This window comes from Phodopus roborovskii, unplaced genomic scaffold (genome assembly GCF_943737965.1).
Source record: "Phodopus roborovskii unplaced genomic scaffold, PHOROB, whole genome shotgun sequence".
In the NCBI taxonomy this organism is placed as follows: Eukaryota; Metazoa; Chordata; class Mammalia; order Rodentia; family Cricetidae; genus Phodopus; species Phodopus roborovskii.
Window position 1 is genome coordinate 26,261,997 of NW_026126416.1, and position 18,631 is coordinate 26,280,627.

The 18,631-nt window shown below is 50.6% G+C and overlaps 2 protein-coding genes across 5 annotated transcripts; one reads left to right on the top strand and one right to left on the bottom strand.

Annotated features, from left to right (window-relative positions):
* Nucleotides 1-2,141: 2,141 nt before the first annotated feature.
* Nucleotides 2,142-9,246, top strand: LOC127221480 (fumarylacetoacetate hydrolase domain-containing protein 2A). Of its 2 annotated transcripts, XR_007834448.1 has the most exons (9): nucleotides 2,142-2,265; nucleotides 3,268-3,518; nucleotides 4,599-4,815; nucleotides 6,665-6,724; nucleotides 6,969-7,131; nucleotides 8,254-8,362; nucleotides 8,459-8,546; nucleotides 8,666-8,821; nucleotides 9,135-9,246. XR_007834448.1 is itself a non-coding variant. In XM_051183438.1 (8 exons), the coding sequence occupies exons 2-8, from the start codon at nucleotides 3,274-3,276 to the stop codon at nucleotides 8,726-8,728; spliced, it is 945 nt and encodes a 314-aa protein (XP_051039395.1). In that variant the 5' UTR covers nucleotides 2,142-2,265; nucleotides 3,268-3,273; the 3' UTR covers nucleotides 8,729-8,855. The 2 variants fall into 2 exon arrangements, 1 of the variants encoding a protein (XP_051039395.1); XM_051183438.1 differs by lacking the exon at nucleotides 9,135-9,246 and having other exon boundaries at nucleotides 8,666-8,855.
* Gpat2 (glycerol-3-phosphate acyltransferase 2, mitochondrial) lies at nucleotides 9,099-17,691 on the bottom strand. 3 transcript variants are annotated; one of them, XM_051183436.1, is made up of 20 exons: nucleotides 17,565-17,691; nucleotides 17,252-17,365; nucleotides 16,523-16,596; nucleotides 16,069-16,173; nucleotides 15,739-15,867; nucleotides 13,998-14,097; nucleotides 13,544-13,677; nucleotides 13,218-13,317; nucleotides 12,908-13,120; nucleotides 12,479-12,601; nucleotides 12,240-12,322; nucleotides 11,919-12,037; nucleotides 11,386-11,456; nucleotides 11,054-11,312; nucleotides 10,817-10,965; nucleotides 10,571-10,648; nucleotides 10,178-10,309; nucleotides 9,967-10,087; nucleotides 9,827-9,892; nucleotides 9,099-9,241 (listed from the first exon to the last, which is right to left on the bottom strand). In XM_051183436.1, exons 1-20 carry the CDS (start codon nucleotides 17,625-17,627, stop codon nucleotides 9,105-9,107), a joined length of 2,370 nt encoding a protein of 789 aa, XP_051039393.1. In that variant the 5' UTR covers nucleotides 17,628-17,691; the 3' UTR covers nucleotides 9,099-9,104. The 3 variants fall into 3 exon arrangements, with proteins under 3 accessions (XP_051039393.1, XP_051039392.1, XP_051039391.1); XM_051183435.1 differs by having other exon boundaries at nucleotides 9,967-10,309; nucleotides 13,544-13,644; XM_051183434.1 differs by having other exon boundaries at nucleotides 9,967-10,309.
* Between the last annotated feature and the right edge of the window lie 940 nt (nucleotides 17,692-18,631).

An 18,631-nucleotide genomic window follows, 5' to 3' on the forward strand; every position in this document is an offset into this window, starting at 1 on the left:
TCAAACCAGCAATGTCAACTATCCCCCGTGGGTTCCTTTTATAACTAGGCTTAGCTTCTTGAAGCCAGGCTGAAACATCTCGTTCTAGATTTCTGTCTTGGACCATGATCCTGAATGTCTTTAGGTGTCACTCAGGTATATGATTTACAGCCTATCCAAAACTGGGTGCATCATCCTCTCCCAAACTCCTGTCCCTGCATCTCCACAGATAGCAGAGGCTGCACCAGCTAAAAATCAGGACTCTGCCTTCCCTCTCAGGTCTACTTCTTGTCATTGAAGACAGGCACTTCATCCCCCTGAACATCCCTGGGTATTTGCCATCTCCACCACACAGAACAGTCCTATTGCTCTTACCTGCCCTATTCTTGTCCAGACAATCTCCCTTAGTTCAAATGCAAGCTTGGCCATGGCATCTCCTGAGCTCCTTCAATGGCTTGTGCATTCAGATAAGGCCTGGGTGGTAAACATTGAGTCTGTTCAATAGGATCTAGAGCCACTGAAAAGACAAACTTATGGCAAGTGTGTCAGGGATAATCAAGATCAAGTTAGCTAATCAATTAGACCTACTCTAACTGTGGGTGATGCCATGTCATGGCCTAAAGTCCTGGGCTACATAAAAAGGAGAGAGCAAGATAAGCACCAGCCTTCATCTCTCTGCTTCTTGACTGATGACACAGTATGACCAGCCGTCTCAAGTTTCTGTCACCGTACTTTCCCTGCCATGATCATCTGTACTTTCAAATGGCAATCTAAAATGTCCCCCTCCTTCCTTAAGTTTTATGTCAGCTATTTTGTTAGAGCAGCAAGAAAAGTAACTGGGGAATTTGACGAACTAGTCCCTCCTAGCTTCTCTTTGCAAATTTTTATTGTATATTACATGTGTAAGTGTTTTTACCTGTCTGTATGTATGTGCACTACATGTATGTCTGGTATCTATAGAGGCCAGAGAGGGCATCAGATCTCCCAAAACTGGAGTTATAGGTGGTTGTGAGATACCGTGTGGGTGAGGAAACTCAAACTCAGCAGCTGCTCTTAACCACTGAACCATATCTCTGCCCACCTCTTCCTCCCTCTTGTTCTTGCATGCCACCATAACAGTACACGTGAATGTCCTGGATGATACACCCGAGAGCACCAACAAGCTGAAGAAAGAAGCAAATGCCAGTTTAGCATGCTCCAAAGTTCCTGTCTGGTTCCTAACTGTGAGGACTATGCCTGGTTTGGAATCACTGATGACTACAGAGCTAGGAATGTCATCAACTTCACAGGCAGGTTAAACAAACATGACGTAGTCAGCCCCAGACTTGATGTGCAGCTCAAAGACCTAGAACATGGCAGAATAATCTGCTCCCATCGTGTCAGTTTGGTTTTCTCACAATGACAACCTCTAATCGCATGAACTATGAAGAAGCAAGACAAGAAATCGCACGGAAAGGAAAACCCTTAGGTTCTTTTTCTAGGGATATAAGGGATATAAAATCTTCATATAAATAAAATGCCTCCGTGGAGGAAATTTTTTAAAGAAAAGGTAACTAAAACAAGGCCCATAGTACTTCTTCCTGGGACAATTAAAACCTCTGATAATCTATTTGGACTTTAATTCATTTAGGAGTCTCTTTCTTGGAGCCCCAAGATTCCTGGGGAAAAGCCCAATAGCTGAAGAGGACACAGGTGTCTTCTAAAGATTATTTTCACTACTGCCAGGACAGTTAAATAAGTGGCTAGACTGCTCCTACGGGCACGGGGGTCATCATGGGCAAAACCACTCCTAGCCTGTATGCTTTTCTCACGAATGCAACAAATACAACCATCCCTCTCCTTGAAGTCTACAGCTGAGGATAAACCACTTGATACCGTTCGCCAGAGTGCTTTCTGTACAACTATGAGGTGCTTGGCTCGGGAGCAGGGGCTGGATTGGAGGCAGGAACTAAAAGCGAGAATGAGCTCTCTCCTGGTCTGGCTAAAATCAGCGTCACTCTGGAGCTTGCAAGGATTTGCCTAAAAGCCTTTACAGGGAGCCTGCACGAAGCACGGTGGCTGCAAGAACCTAGCAGCGGGAGCTCGGACTTCCGGGGAAAGAACGAGTCCTATTGGCAGCGGCTTCGTGACGCCATCATGTCGCGACAGCGGCCCCTAGTTTTCCTGGAGAAGAACTGCTGGGTACTTGGAACCGGACTGGCTGTGGCTTCTCCGCCCTTGGCCTGTGGCCTTGCAGGTGTCATCTGACAGCTTAAGACGCCGGGAGGGTCCGGCTGCAGCGGCCAGGTAAGCTGAGACTAGACCAGCGTGGGAGGAAGGTGAAGCGGGAGTTGGGAAACTGAGCAGCCGGTCACGGCTCTCGGAGAGTGGAGATCCTCAAGGTCGCACACACTGCCCTGCACCTCAAGATGCCCATTGCTGTGCCGCTTGCTGAGGGACCCTTGTGCTGTGAGCCTTAGTGATTATTACAGAAACACCAGCGCCACCTTGCCAAGTGACTACCTCGTGAAGCCTCAGTGCTGCTTTCTGTTCAATAGGGATTGTTGCAAAGATGGAATGAACCTGAGCGCGCTGTCACGAGGGACTAGCACAATCAGTGGGGTTCGGGGTTATCAGAGAGCAGATGTTCAGCCTTATCTTCATCACTGGCTGCCTAAGGGCGTGACTGATGACAGTAGGCTGGTAGCAGTTAGGGCCTGAGGGGAGTGGGCAAGATTGAAACCTGATTATCTTGCTTGAGAAGTACCTTGCTTCTGAAGAGAACGTCAATATCGTGTAGACAAGGATTCAATACCAACTCTTCCTTTTAGCTGTATGACCCTTGAACCTTAGGCAAGCCCTTGCCCTATCTAAGCCTTGGCTTGTTCATCTGTAAAATTGCCCAGCAGTACCTGCCAGCCACAGTCAAGAGAATTAAATCAATCATCGCAGGTGGAAGACTTGGCTTTCCTCAGGACAGTTACTGTCATTTTAATGTGTGGTGTGACTGACCACATGTCCTGGAACAGCCTTTGGATTGTGGCATCGTGGTGCTTGTGTAAGGCAACAGAACAGATGGAAAGCCTTCGGATTTCTGAGCAGACTTGCAAGCTGGTACTGTGGTGATCCTGAACAGTGTAGGTTGACCTAACCGGGGAGAACCAAGAGCCCAGCCTGACGTGGTCATCTGTACTCTGACTTTTTGAAGAGGGTAAAGTGACCTGTGTCTGTACTCCCAAGTGGCATGCGTGGGAGTGGCCGATGGGGCAAATACTAAGGGACCCCTGCAGCTGGCTTCTTTCCTTTTAGGCTTTGATGCTGGGCTCTGGTAGAAGGAGATTGTTCTCAGCTCTGCTGCAAGTTCAGAAGAGGCCCTGTCAGCCCTCTAGGGACATGAGACTGGTACAGTTCCAGACACCCCACCTGGAGCAGCCTCACCTGGGCCTGGAGGCAGGGATTGGTGGGGGAGTCATAGACCTAAACACTTTTGACCCCACACTTCCCAAGACAATGATGCAGTTCCTGGAGCAGGGAGAGACTACCCTCTCGGTGGCAAGAAGGTAAGTCAGCTGCTGCCTGGCCCTGGTCCCTCCCCCTCCTCCGATCCTCTCCTGCCCTGAGAATCAGAATCAGCAGGTGCCTCCTTTGCAAAGGAGCAGGGGATCCCACTGTTTTCTTTTTCACTTGTTCTTTCAGTAAAGAGCCAATAGGCATGTAAATCTTTTCATTTGAGACAGGGTCTTGCTATGTAGCCCAGGGAGGCTTTTGAACTGGGAGAACCTCCTGCCTCATCCTCTTGAATGCTAGGACTGAATTACAGGTGAATAGGACCATGCCCAGCAGAAGCCTTTAAAGTCTCATACAACACCCTCAATTTACAGAGAGGGAAACCGAGGCTCAGGGAGGTTGATTAATTCATTTGGCTGTGAAGCTAGGACCTTATGTCATTATACTGCCTTCCTGAGAGTTCTTTCCACTAGAGGGGCCTGCAACAAGGTCCCAAGAAACAAGAAAGGCTTCTTGGGAAGATGCAGTGTTATTTAGACCTTCAGAGGAAAGAGACCCCTGAGTTTGTCAAAGAACAGAGGTGTTTTCACCAGTAGAGTAGAGGAATAGAAGTGTTTGACAGCCCAGTGTGGCAGTCACTATGGTTCCAAATGGTCATTGTCTTAAAAATTAGAAACCACTTCCTTTCCTGTTATTAGCAGCCTAACGAGTGTTAACAGTGAGGGATAGCAGCCACAGGGAGGAGGAACTCTGTGTTCTAGGGAACACCAAGTACTCTATCGTTCATATAGAAAACGATGAAATGAGAGGGGTATCCCACTGCAGCTAGTACAAGCTGTGCACGACACAGGAGCTGTCTCCAGGGAGGCAGGTGACTAGAGGATAAAAGAGACCTTTGCACTTTTCATATACTTTTCCATGGACAGCAAGTATCCACGTGGGAGGAGTTAAGCACCTGATGAGCACCACCACACTTTGCTATAAAGGACTGTATGGTGCTGGGTTTGAGTCTTACACCGATGGATGAATGATCTAGAAAATGCAAAAGTCGTAACTGCTGTGGGACCTCCCCAGCCTGCCCTGGGATTCTGAAGCTGCTCCCTGCTAGCCCTTCTTCCCCTTGGTCTCTACAGAGCCCTGGCTACACAGTTGCCAGTCCTGTGTCGGTCACAGGTGACCTTCCTGGCCCCTGTCACCCGGCCAGACAAGGTGGTATGTGTGGGCATGAATTATGCAGACCACTGCAAAGAACAGAATGTGCGGGTGCCCAAGGAGCCCATCATCTTCAGCAAGTTCTCCAGTTCTATTGTGGGGCCCTATGATGAGATCATCCTCCCACCGGAGAGTGAGGTGAGTGCTTTCCACCACCCAGGTGGCTGTGGTCCTGTAGAAGATCACTCACTCCCTTAGAGCACTGGTTCTCAACCTGTGGGTCACAGCCCCTTTGGAGGTCCAGCCACTCTTTCACAGGGATCACACATCAGATATTGACATTATTATTCATAACAGTACCAAATTTACAGTTATGAAGTAGCAACAAAGTAACTATGGTTGAGGGTCACTACAACAAGAGGAACTGTATTAAAGGGTCACAGCACTAGGAAGGTTGAGAACCATGGCCTTGAGGAACCTTTTGTCACTCAGTAGTGCACTACACAGAAGTTAGAGAGGGCTGTACTGTACTGACACAGGCTGGGTGTAGGTGACAGGAATTAACTTACATCTTTTCCCCATTGTAAAAGTAATTTTCTACTGGAAGTATGTTAATAATCTAGGTAAAGCTGCCAGTAGCCTGCTGCCCATGCTTTGATGCATAGTCTCCCAGTGTTGTCTGTCCCCACTGTGTCTGCCACACATGCACCTTGTCCCAACTCCATCAAGGATCTCTTGCATCCCACTCAGTCTTCTCCCTGACACATTTGAGGTTGCCACATGGTTTCTTTTCCTGACACTTCTTGAAGAAGTTTTCCTCTTAGGGTGCCCGTGTCCAGTTTTGCCTCAGGTCCTTGTGATCAGATTCAGCCGAAGCAGTTTTCTGAGGTGTCCTGCACAGGGCTTGTGCTGTGTTTCCCATTGCAGCCTCTCAGCAGGCCCATGTCAGGTGTCCTCAAATGTCCCCTTTTGTTCGCTTAATGTTCCTTTACTCTCAGTCATGATTGGTCTGTGGAGGCGGGAAGAGGATGCAGGAGACCCTGGAGTTGGAGTTATAGTTGTGTGTGCCTGATGTGGGTGCTGGGACACAAACCTGGGTCCTGAAAGAACTGAGCCACCTGCCCGGCCTCTAACAGTGTATCTCATTCTGGAGTACTGCTAGTTCTCACCCTGGTCCTCGTTGAGGCAGACAGGCCCTCTTGTTCCTGTGCTGCATGCCATTCGGGATGATTGTCCTCTCTGCCTCATCTCACTGGGATTACAAATGTGTGCTGCTGCATCTTGCCTTTTCCATGTGTTCTAGGGATCGAACTTGGGCCATGAGGCTTCTGTGGCTAGCACTCTTACCTGCTGAGCCATCTCCCTAGCCCTCTCTGTGCTTTTTGTATTCCCTTGAATTGTTCATTTTTCCTCTGACTCAATTTGGATGAACCCACTTTGGCCAGTGGATCTGTCCTGTTGATTTCCATCCCCCTTTGAGCATGTCCTTCCTTTCTAGCCTTCACTGAAGGCTCTTTTGTGCTGTCTCCTACACTAGTCAGCCATTTCCCTAGGAGCCTGTTTCTTTTAGTGGCTTCAGGAGCTCAGGCTGGCACCTGGGTTCAGGTGAACTTCTGCCAGTTCTTGTCATTACCATTCAAAACAGCTGGTGAAGACTAAATTGTAAGTTCTTTCCAGTTGCATTGGTTCATTTGGGGAGAGGCTAGCATTTTGAGCATTTCTTCCTTGTGCATTGCTTATTTAAGCTCCTTAATACGTTTCTCCAGGGGTCCCATGCTTATTAAATAGTTAATGCATTTTAGCACATACATAGTGTCAAGCACACAGTAGAGTTACATACTGTTGTTACTACTTGGCATCACTCTTTTAAACTCAGGTCCCCAGACAGACATGTGTTGGTCTCCTAGTCACCTCCAGTGGTGCTGCTTGCCTCTACCCAGAGCTTGTGGGTCTGCAAGTCATACCCACACGACATTCACTTCACCGTGGTTCTCAGAAGCCGAAGCCTACCTTACAGCCACTGCAGCTCACTGTCCTCTCTTTGCAGGAGGTGGACTGGGAGGTGGAACTGGCCGTGGTCATTGGAAAGAAAGGCAAGCACATCAAGGTGAGATGGGAGCTCCCAGGCCAGGGAGGGCGCCACTCCCAGATCCTTCCTCTGCTGGTACTGACCACACCCTGCAGTGGTGCGAGCTGTCTTACAGTGGGATGCACTTTTACTCCCCTGCCTTTCACATGCCACCTTTGGCTAGCGCTGGTGCTAATGTGTGATAATGGCTTTGAGATTCTTTATTCTAGGGGTTGTGTCACCAGTGATGTAACCCATCTGGCCAAATCTCCTGCCCTAACAGGCCACAGATGCCATGGCTCACGTGGCTGGCTTCACTGTGGCCCATGATGTGAGTGCTCGGGACTGGCAAATGAGACGCAATGGAAAGCAGTGGTTATTGGGAAAAACTTTTGATACTTTCTGCCCCCTGGGCCCTGCCTTGGTTACCAGGGACAGCATAGCAGGTAGGTTTCTAGTTTTTGCCACTTGTACCCTCCCATGTGCAACACCTGAGTGTCAGGAGAAAATAGTGCGACAGCAAGGACTGTGGTTACAACTACATGTAGAGCTTTGGTGTCACTGTTGTTCCCGCAGAGAGCTGTGGCCAGCCTCAGCGGTGAGCTAGCTCTCTGTGGAACTTCCTTCCAGAGCCCCCTGGAGGAACACAGCTGCAGCTGCTGTGAAATTGCATCCACAAAAATGAACTACAAAGAACACTGCCCTTGGGGGGGGGGGGCTTTCTCCAGCTTCCCCATCTGGAATAGGTGGCCCCTAAGCTGGGAGGAAGCAGCCTGTGGGTGAGCACCAACAGGACCTTGCCCACCCACTATGCACTCATCTGTAGGGGATGATATGGCCATGTGGCTGAGCCCCTTAGGACATCAGTGCCATAGAAGCTATATTCCAGCAGCTGTGAGGGGTGCCAGATAGTTTGGGTTGCACCATTGTCTGCTGCTCTGCTATCCCTGTTGCTTTGGAGATGTGGAGTCATTTTAGATCTACAAGTTTAGATCTACAAGCCTTTGCTGGGGATGGTTGCCCTTTTATTCTGTTTTTTTTTTTTTTTCCTTCCCTATTTTCTTTATTGTGAAATATTTTAAATATGTAGAAAATAAGGTAATATAATTGATAACCATATAACTGCACTATTTTTAAAATACTATTTTTAAAATACTTTATTACATTTATTTTTGTGTATGTGCGTGCCATGGCAATTGGTTGGGTAGAGATCAAAGGACGATTTTCAGGAATTGATTCTCTTCTTCTACCACATGAGTCCCAGGGATGAAACTCAGGCCCCAGGCTTGGCCTCTACCTGTGAAGCCATCTTGCCTGGCCTACGTGCCCATTTTTTAAAAAGCAAATCCCTTGGCTGTTTTTGTTCCCTGTTCAGAGTCCACGCTGTCCCTCCTTCCCTCACCTGAAGGGCTACTGCTGTTGGTGTGGGAATTCCAGTCTGTACAGGAAGTCCCAGGGTACAGTGCTAAGCCAGGGTAGGCAGAAATGCTCCCTACAGTTTCCTCTCTCCTTTGGGGCTGGGTGTTGTGGGTGGGTAACCAACCCCACAGTATTATTTTGAATTCTAGATCCACACAATTTAAAGATCTGCTGTCGAGTGAACGGGGAGGTAGTCCAGAGCAGCAACACCAACCAGATGGTGTTCAAGACTGAAGAGCTGATAGCCTGGGTCTCCCAGTAAGTGGGTGGAGCCTGTCACAGCCAGCCCCGCCCACTGGCACACCTGTAACTGAGCCCACTCTCGGTCTTACTTGATCCTTCTGCTTCCCCTAGGTTTGTCACTCTCTATCCAGGGGACATCATCCTGACGGGGACTCCTCCAGGTGTTGGTGTGTTTAGGAAGCCTCCTGTCTTTCTCAAGGTTTGAAAGAGAGATGCCTGGCAAGCTTGGAAGCTTGGAGCAGCCTGCAGGGAGTGGGGGGGGAGGAGAGCCTGTTCAGGAGCCAAGGGCTAAAAACCTGGTGGCCTACTGTGTTACAGAAGGGTGACGAAGTCCAGTGTGAGATTGAAGAAATTGGTGTCATTGTCAACAAGGTGGTGTGATGACATCCCTGTAAACACTGGACTTGACACAAAGGTGGGACTTCTGCTCCCACAAAGCTCACCGCTGCCCCTGCCCACTTGAGGTGCTCTTAGGTAGGCCTTGGAAATAAATTTTCTCTCAAAGTTGAAGCTCAGCTTCTGCTGTCTTTTAGCCACACACACTCTCCCCCATGCCCAAAAGGAATGTAATTTTCACAGGGCAAGTAAGGAGGAAATAGATATTAGACACATACCTCAGGCTTAGAGAAGAAACTAAGCTACTATCTTTATTTATGACACCAAATGATGAGTAAGCACAGCTTTTCTAAATCTAGGTTAGCCGTGCCCTGATCAGTGGACGACGCACACTTAAGTTCTAGATGGCTGACTTGTCCCATCAGCTTCCACTCTCTGGTTCTAACTGCAGATGAACTGTCGGATAAATTGTTCCAGCTTGTCCTGGTTGTCCCGGCTGGCAAATGTAGGGGACAGATGGAGCTGGGGTCCTGTAGGGCTGGGCATCTGCTGTAGTACCTGACCCACAGGATGGACTGTAAGCACCTTTGCTGAGGGGACAGTGCCCCCAGGGCCAAGCCTATCCCCCCATCCCCTCCCCCCAAAAACCAAACCTATAGTGATGCCTCAGTGCCTGGGTGCAAACACTACTTGATGTCCCCAGAACCCCACTGTAGTAGGGGAAGGCAGTCATTTGTGAACCAGGAAAACAAACCATCCCCTCTAGCATTCATCAGGGCCAGCCCCATGGGGTGTGAGAACAAGGTGGTTCCCCTGAGCTGTTGGTTGTAGCAGGCTGGGGGTGAAGTCAGGGACAGGATGGTAACAATGCCCCTCTTACCCCCAGGTCTTTAAATGTCCAGACAGCACTGATAGCAAGGTTTGGGTCTGCACACTCTAAAGAGAAAAACAATGAAAGCTCTGGGGCAAGCCAGGGAGCCACTGGGCAGGGCTTTCCTCCTTTTAAAGGAGAACCAACTAGGACTTGCTTATAACTAAAGCTAGTTCTCTTCCCTGGAGTCAGGTAGCCACTGTCCAGCAGGGGGCAGTAGTCTCCAGCAAATCTACCCCCTCCAGGGAGCAGGGATGGGGCTTGAAACTCACCAAAGATTCCTTCTTCTTGGGCACAGTCCTGTAAATACTGGAATAACCGCTCCGAGTAGCTTACCTCTGCAGGAAAAATTAGACCTGGAGCCCAATTCTGTAGGATTGAGCCTGACCCTGAAAACTGCTAAGGGCCTCACCTGAATCTGGCAGCTGCCCCAAGTGGAGGAAAGCGGCAGCCTGTGCGAAGGCCTTGAGTATTGGACTGAGCAGGCGGCAGAGGAAGAGGAAGAAGTCAGGGCAGCGAGACTGCTGGCTAAGCTGCAGAGAGCCAGGCCAGAGTGAGGAAGGAAGGCTCCCAGGTACCTTACCACCTCCACCTGCCTCCTGAGGTAGCTTTTTCCAACACACCCTGAAGCATCGGCCTCCTGGCTCCTCAAAGTCATCACTTTCGCTGTCAGTAAAGTCCCCACTTGGTTTCCACAGCAGCTTTGCACTCAGATGCTGTCTTCCTGTGTCACAGGCTGGCCGAGAGCCTGGGGTCTGTGAGTTGGGAGAATTATTGGTCCCTGGTAAGGCTGAGCAGCAATCAGCTCTACAACCCTCCGACCTGGTCCTGGCTCTGGCAGGTGAAAGCAGGTCTGGGAAGCCCAAAAGGATGCCTAGTACCCAATCTCACTAAGAAATGTGGAGGCAGGAAGTGTGAAGAGAATCCTAGAGCTACACATGCAAACTGGCATGGCACACATAGGCCTAGGGTAGAGAAGCAGCCCAGGGCACTGGCACCGAGGGTTGAGAGCATACCTCCTCAGCAACCAGGAGCCCACACTGGATGAGCCGGTCCAGCACTTCCTGACAGTAGCAATAGGAAGATTGGCAGGGCTGTGGGAAGAGAAGCACCAAAGCCCTTCAGATCAAACGTTTCCACTCGGGGGTGGTGGGGGCGCGGCTGGCAGAATCCTGACCAGAGGTAGTTAGAAGCCAAGATCACTACCATAGGTGGTAATGACAAGGCCCACGGGCCTGCCGAGCTGGGGGAGGGAGTCTGACCTGGGGCAGCAGTAGGTCTTGGGGTAGCAGGTGCAGCAACAGTAGGATCTGTCGGTACAGTTCATTCTGACTCAGCAGCTCTATGCCCTGCAGCTCCCAGGGCCCCTCAGGTGGTACTCTGCCGGCCAGCAACCCCCGCACTGCACAGGCTGGCGGAGAAGGAAGCCTGCTTAAGGAGGGAACCATTCCCCTCGCCCCTGCACATGCAGCCCAGCCCTGCTGAGCCCACCAACTCACCACCCACTGCTTCGCTCAGAAAGGTGGGCAGCAATTCCATACTCAGACGTGCCAGGTGAGTGAGGCCTGGGCCAGGTCGTGGCACCACCACCAAGTCCCCCTGGTGGACACGCAGCAGAACCACATGTGCCCTCAGCAGGCTCAGTGTATGTTGGGCCAGACACCGCAGTTGCCCAGAGAAGCCTACATCAAAGCCACGAAGCAGTGTCTCCTCTGTCAGCCAGGAAAACTCCCCCAGGAGCTGTGACAGGACCACACCCTGGAGGCAAAACAGGCCTGAGCAGAGGCCGAGCCCTGTCCTTCCCTGGACCCCAGCACACAGTGCCCCCTACCTTTTGATGCTTCAATAGCAGTAGTGTCGCCATGATGGCTGTGCTCATCACCGCTGAGCTGGCCACACTGGCTGGGGAGAGGACAGGAGAGGACATATTTCTGACAGATAGATCTTCCTGACCATACCACTCCAACTCCACCCAGCAGTAGAGAGCCGGTTCCAGGAAGAAGTTATTACATGTGCTGTGAACCAGACCCACCCCAACAGTGTGCTGCAGTGGCGTTTGAGAAGGCATTAACAGACTTCGGAGTGCCCTCTGCTGCTACTCCACTCAGCATCCCGTTTACAGCTGAGGACACTGGTCGAGAGGCATCTGGGGTAGGGTTGGGTTGAACCTGGCATACATCTGCACAGTTGCCTTTGACTCAGACACTGAGTTCATCTGCTCCCCCTCTCCTTGGGTGCCCCACTCTTCTGGTGTCCCAAGTATGCCACAAATGGGGTGGGAGGTCAGGTGCTGATAACCATGAGGTCCTGGTAACTGGCCCTGTATTACCATACCCCAAAGGTGCAGATCTGGGTTTCCCTCACCACTCAGGACATGGCGGCTCAGTCTTCTGACCAGAAGCTGGTCCTCTTCTTTGAGAGTCAAGAGGAGCCCAGTTGAAGGGGTCCACTCCTGCTCCTTCTCAGTGTCTGGAACAACATTGCTGGGATAGAGACAGATCAGGAATGAAACCAGACTAAAATGTTAAGAGTCTAAAGCTTCCCCAAGTCCTGGGAGAACCCATATAACCCTCTCCCCTTCCAGGCCTGCGGGCCATCCTACACTCAGACTGTAGAGAAAATAAGTGTCTGGTCATGTTGAGAGCCACCTGCCTCCCTTCTGGGAACCATACATCTGCTCCTTACCATTCACCTAGCACAACAGGCTGCAACAAGTGTTCCAGGGTCTGCCTGCTGCCCCAACAGCTTCTAGCATTGATGGTGTATTCCTGCCCAGGATAAAGATGTGTGGTCTGCACTTGCCCCACCCCCCACCCCCTCAGAAACCTGCACACAGACTAAAACAGAAAATACTAACTCTACTATGGCTTTGAAGGCCAAATCACCACAAAGGCTCTCCCAGACTTCCCCAACTGGTTTCCTACCTGGAGGGAAAATGGCTGGGCAAGGTGCACCCGGACACAGGCTCTACGGTTGCAGCCCCAGCAGTTACAGAGTTTCCGAAAGACAGCCAAGGCTCCTGTCCATAGCCCCAAGGGAGCCAAGTCCTGCACGGAAGGAGAGGCTGCACATAGAAACTTAGGCAAGTCTCTAGACTGCTACCCATTCTGCCCTCTGCACTGCTCACTAGTCTCCAAGCTGTCTTTTCACCCATGACCTTCTTGAGGGGTTTTTCTAAGACAGTGAAGGCAAAGACTTTAAGAGATACTACAGGATGGTGACTGCAGGGATACTTCCTTTATACACACTTCATGTTCCAATTTTATTTTGGCCCTAAAGGAGCCCTATCACAGAACACTGTGCCACCCAGAAGTGGTACCCACTTGGGACCCCCAGGGACAAGAGGGTCTCACCTGGTTCATGTCACATGGTGCATCTGGAACCAGATCATAGGCAATGGCAACTGGTACCAGTGTGGCATCTGGGATGATGCCCTCCTGGACCGCTTGGACCACCAGTCCTAACCAGGCCTGGCCCAGGGCTGAAAGCCTGGGCCCTGGGTACCCAGGGGGCTCTTCAAGGAAAATGAGTAGAGGTTGCCCACTGGCAAGCAGCTGCTCCACAACCTAGAAGGGAAGAGGAAGGGTAAGCATGGAGGCTAAATCAGAAGCAGACCACTGTACCCTTGGTCCACCCCATACTTAAACAACTGGGAGCACTCACTGCACGGACCACAGCCCTTGCAAGGATGCCATCTGAGCTGTCCAAGGAGAGGTTGGCCTCTGGGGGCAGGAAAAATCCCCCAAGTTTCCTCAGTAGAGCTCTGTGAGCACAGGACAGAGCCTAGTGAGAAGGGGATCTGGAGGAAAGACTGGGCCCAGAGACTTGGCAAGAGCCTTGCCTCTCTCCAGGCCTGTCTGTCTGGGCATTTGAAGATAGCCAACCATCTACCCAAGTCTACAAGCTGTGTCATATGGCTGAAAACAGACTAAGAAGGCAAAGTAACTTCCATCCCCCTGCTCCAGCCTGGGACTCCCCTCCTATCATACCTGAGGGCAGGGGAGCAGGTGCGAGGGTCCAAAGCCACACGAACCACACCCAGGCCCTGGGAGAACAGTACAAAAGGCAGCAGGAACCCATCGAGGAGAGACTTATGTGTAGAAAGGAAAACAAGCGGCGAGCCCTGTTCCAGAGACAGCCAGAAGGAAGTACCTACCATAAAACCACAGCCAAACCCAGCTTCTGCAAATCCCAGGGCAGCACTGGGGGTGGGGGAGTACTCTGCACATTTCCAAAGGTAGAGCAGCCTTCCCACTGCTTTTAAGGTAATGTAAGACATAACAGTTGTTGAAACTGAGGGAAAGACAGGAAACCCAGCAGGAGCAGGACTATGGGACATGGCAGCAAGGCTGTTTAAGAGCTGTGGGTTTTTCTAACAGCTGATAAGGCCTGGGTTTGCCTCTGCTCAGGCCATCTAAACTTATCCAGTACAGTTTGTCTTACCTCCTGGACAGCCTTATGAACCATCTTCATCTGTCCCTTGTGAAGCTGCACATTCAGGAAGAGGCGGTTCAGGAACCACAGCAGGGCCCAGCTGAACAACCTTGGAAGCAGTGCTAGCTTGAGTCACCTTCCACAAGGCTCAGCCCCACAGTACCCCAGAAGGTTGCCCAGAACTACTCTAGGGCAAGCAACATTATTGCCCACACTGGTCAGGAGGGGGTCACAACCTGCTCAATAAGAGACAAAGCTAAGTGGGTACGTGGGGTACTGTGGCTACAAAGGGTCCTGATAACACAGCCTACACCTGTGGGGCCCTGACTCTTCTAAGACCTCATGACACAGCTGGCTCACAACAGACAGAATCTGCCTCTCTTCACCTAAATAGAGACCAAAGGACTCAGACCCTTTACAGACGGAACCCAGTAGGCTTATATTTACCAACTACATGGAAAAGCAGGGAGAGGACACAAGGAGGGCAGGGCTCACTGCCTTTGCTCTGACGCCCAGTAGGGGGACCATCTTACTACCAAAGTAGGTAGAGGAAATCTTGTGGACAAGCAGCAAGTCCACATCTCATGGGAGTATTAAATGGCAATTCTGAGAAGCAGCAATATGTGGGAACAGGAGGGAAGGCTGTGCCCCTATGAAAGCTGTACTTTAAGGCTACCTGACTACTTAGGTGCAGAGGAAGCAGGCAGCCCACTAGAGTTGTGCTTGGGAGCTCCTATACAAGGGCACCATGAGGCCAAGAGCCCGAAAGCCTCAAGAGAGTCAAGACTGTTACAATGGAGGACTGGTCAAGATCACCAACAGCTGAGCCTGGCACACAACCACAAGCCCCCTTCAGCAACTTAACTCCTCCCCTGGCTTTAAAAATAAACTGTATACCACAGCTCTGCACACCTATGCCCCTTCTTTTGAGCTCCCAGACCTACATGACAACCAAATCCTCAAGTCATTTACTGGAATTCTCAATCCAGACATCCAGGATGAATTCCCTTCTGACCAAGTCCTTCCCTCTCTGTATACACCCCCAGGTACCAGGCCACAAACAGGGATTTCCTGTATTTTTCTCTTTTCCTCCCATCACCCAGTCTATTCATGAGTTCCATTATTTCCACCTTAACCCCTCAATCTCTTCAATGCTTGTCAATCATCTCTCAATGGAACTAACAGCTTTGCAGAGATACCAGTCTCTGCTCTCGATTCCAATTCCTCATGCTGCCACTTTTATATTGGTTTTTACTGCCCTTAGAGCAGCCTGAACTACTTATATGGCTCTGATCTGGTTCCCTCTACCTCAAATTCTTCTCCAGCTGCTCTTGCTTCACCCATCAGCTTCCAACCATGCCACTATTTGCCGTGAACATGACCCTCTCCTGCTCAGGGCCCTGACTCAGGCTTTCCCCTCTAAAGAAACTGTTTCCTCAACTCTTACTCCTGTGCCCTCCAGAGCTGGCTCTCTTCACTCTGACTCTAACTACAATACTTACCCCCCACCCCTGGGAATTCTGGCTCAGGCCTTGTTCCTTTCTTTGAGCAGCTGTATCACTGTCCACCTCTTTAATCCCTTGCATCTGAGTGTGCAGACCTGCATCGTATGAACCCAGGCAGGGGCTGCAGTAGGCTACCATCCAGCTGCTAAGGAAGAATATTTGTGCTTTGCCACACCCAGCTAACATCTACTCTACAGAGGGACAGAGGCCTCAACCTAGGGACAAATGGTCCTCACCATCATTACCTGAGCAAGAAGGGGCAAAGTGTGGCCTGAATGTGGCCCAGGATGCGCTGCACCTCTTTCATCACCAGCTCAGGTGCCTGGCCTTCTCCAGCCCCTCCTGGAGCCCTCCCTGAAAGGAGGTTCTGCACCCTGTTGAGGTTTGGGGAACAGTGTTGGGCTAGGTGCCAATGGTCTCTCCAGTTACTTCCCCAGTGCATACCCAGGAGTCCAATATGGGCCCAAGAAAACATCCCAGAAACCTTGTCTCAGCCAGCCATGGCCATCCTGATAGAGCCTTTGTCACCCTTTAAAGTGTCCCCCAAGTGCTAGACTCAGATCCAGCCTCCTTACCCAGTGTTTTCCATGATCTTCTGGGAGACATCAGAGCTGGTGGGTATGTGCTGCTCCAGGGACCACAGGAAATAGCAGAGCCTGCGGACCAGCCAGCCCCGAAACCTGGGGGAAGATAGTTCAGGGAGGCCTCTCCAGGGTCCACAGAGGTCTATTCATCAGGAAGGGCCTGCACCCATCTCATGTCCCAGGACCAACTCCACCATGGAGCAAAAACAAAACAAAAAAACATGTGCCTATCTGGTCCCTAGTCCCACCCCTCTGCCCCACTGAGGGAGCACAAAAGGGGACACCCAGGGGGCAACCCATACACGCTCATGGGAGAACTTGAGGAGAGGAAAGCTTGCCTCAGTTTGCTGTGGTTATGCAGGAGAGGACAGGGGCCCTTTTTTTCCATTGCAGAAAGAGAATGGGCCCTTATAACCCATCATCCTGCACCCCAAGCTATGGCTACCTGGTGTTCTCTTCCTTCACAAGGATCACATTGCAGAAACCCAGATCCATTATGCTTCTGTGGAAGAGGGACTCCTGCCCAAGAGGGAAGGGACAACATATCCTGGGGGCTTTTGCAAGCCAAGTCTGTACCCTACCCATCTAGCCTCTGCCTAATGGCCCTTTGAGTCTACCAGAAGGAAAGTACAGAGTACATCTCCCAGATGTCTGGCCCCAGATCTCAATGTTGGCTCAGGAAAAAAAAGAAAGAAAGAAAGAAAGAAAGAAAGAAAGAAAGAAAGAAAGAAAGAGGAAAAGGCTTTATCCTTAGAATGGAAACCACTGCCCCATGTGGAGTTGCCCTCTTAGAGATAAGCACATTAAAATCCTGAGAAGGGGTTTTAACTCATCAAGAGAAGACCATCTGTAACCTGAATCTCCATTAGAGTGCTGAGCCCTCCCGCTTGGCAGCAACACATGATATGGACATGCAAGAGATGCTGAGTGCTGTGAGGACAGTGTCCACAGACTAAACAGACCTAGTGCACACCTAGGTATACTCCAGCCTATCTCTCCTGAGGCTTCCTACCCAGTTCTGCCAACAACAGACCCTGGTGCATCCATTCCTCTAAAGGGCAAAGGCAGGGTGCTGTTCAAAGATCAAGCTTGGAAAGACAGCTTCCCAACATCCTCACTCCCAGAATTAAGCTAGCCTGAGTTATAAGGGAGGCCCATCCATACCACCACTTACCCAGCTCTTAGGAGTACAGGTCTGGCAGCAGCGACCCATAAAGGGACGATACTTCCCCAGGAATGGAGTGATGGCCTCCATCTTCATCCCAAAGCCTGAGGACCAAAGACTGGTCTGGAAAAGGGCCAGGAGAGGTGAGCGAACACAGGGTCCTTGGCAGAGGGAGGGTAACATTTGGAGGGGAGGTCACATGAGCTGAAGTAGGAGGGCAAAGAGTGTGAGAACCTGAAAGCCTGAGGACCAAAGACTGTTCTAGAAAAAGGCCACAGAGAGGAAAGTAGGAGGACAAAGGGTGTAAGAATTCCCACACTACCTCCTGACCATTGTGGTTACTCCTCTGCTGGTCTTGGGGATTGGATTTCAACATGGTGTCCATGAAGTCTGTATGATCTGTGAACTAAGCACTCTGCCTCTCTCCACATGAGCTGACCTGGAAGAAGGTGAAAGGCTGGAACCACATGGGATCTGAGCCACAACACAAGGGTTTGTGAGGTGATCCATAGTCCACTCTAAAGCAGACAACAGCCAGGCCAGCAGCAATGAGGATGCTCACCAGGAAACTGGGGGTACAGCCCGAGCCAGTCCCTGTCCCTGACACAAGGGTAGCTACCTCCATGAAGTTAGCTAACGAGAAAAGTTAGGGGCTCCCTCAGGATGACATGAGGGGGAGTAGCTATCTTCCATCCAGACATCTCCTAACACCAAGTGGGATTGTAATTGCAGCTCAAAAGCCTAGTTGGACTGGGTTATACCAGACAAGAAGGGGCCACAAGGAACAAGACATTCTCTCCACAAACCCACCAAGTCCTGCTCAGCCACTCTCTACAGAAGCCCAGATCCATTACCCGTCTATGGAAGAGGATTCTTGCCCAAGATGGTCCCTCTACCCTGGTCTCCCACCATGTCCTTGACAAGCAGACTAGCCTAATTATTGACATTCTTTTTTTTTTTTCCCACTCAATAATACTAGCTGCATGCCAGCCTGAGGCCACAAAGTCTGCTGGGGCTGTAAGTTCATAATGCATCTAGATTCTTTTTTCTTCCCTGCCAGGTCCAGGGCCCACAGCCGCAAGAAAAGCAGCCATGTGAGGCCCTCAAGGGTTCTCATTTCACTTCCTCTGTATCATCTGAAAGTTGTCCTGGGGGCAAGAGCTGCAAGAGATTCATGTGTAGACCCACCAATTCAGGGGCATGGAGAAGACCCAGAGAGCCAGATGCCTATGACTTAGTTCCCAGGAATTCCTTGGGTGCTCCTTCTCTCCCCTCAGTACTATTTAGTACCCTGAAGCCAAGAAGTAACCGGATCCTGATTCATGTCCACAAAGGCTCTGGAAATTTCACTTCAAATACATTCCCCATTTCAAAAAAATGTTCTCACAG

What these genes read in the sequence shown, in the direction of transcription:
- Gpat2 (XM_051183434.1), bottom strand. Translation starts at nt 17,627, where the DNA reads ATGGACACCATGTTGAAATCCAATCCCCAAGACCAGCAGAGGAGTAAC. An exon ending in CAAGGGCTGTGGTCCGTGCA is followed by an intron (nt 13,121 to 13,217) that starts GTGAGTGCTCCC and finishes CTTCCCTTCTAG; the next exon opens with GTTGTGGAGCAGCTGCTTGC. An exon ending in GGCTCCTGGTTGCTGAGGAG is followed by an intron (nt 10,310 to 10,570) that starts GTATGCTCTCAA and finishes CCCAACTCACAG; the next exon opens with ACCCCAGGCTCTCGGCCAGC.
- LOC127221480 (XM_051183438.1), top strand. Translation starts at nt 3,274, where the DNA reads ATGCTGGGCTCTGGTAGAAGGAGATTGTTCTCAGCTCTGCTGCAAGTT. An exon ending in ACCCTCTCGGTGGCAAGAAG is followed by an intron (nt 3,519 to 4,598) that starts GTAAGTCAGCTG and finishes TGGTCTCTACAG; the next exon opens with AGCCCTGGCTACACAGTTGC. An exon ending in AGAAAGGCAAGCACATCAAG is followed by an intron (nt 6,725 to 6,968) that starts GTGAGATGGGAG and finishes CTGCCCTAACAG; the next exon opens with GCCACAGATGCCATGGCTCA.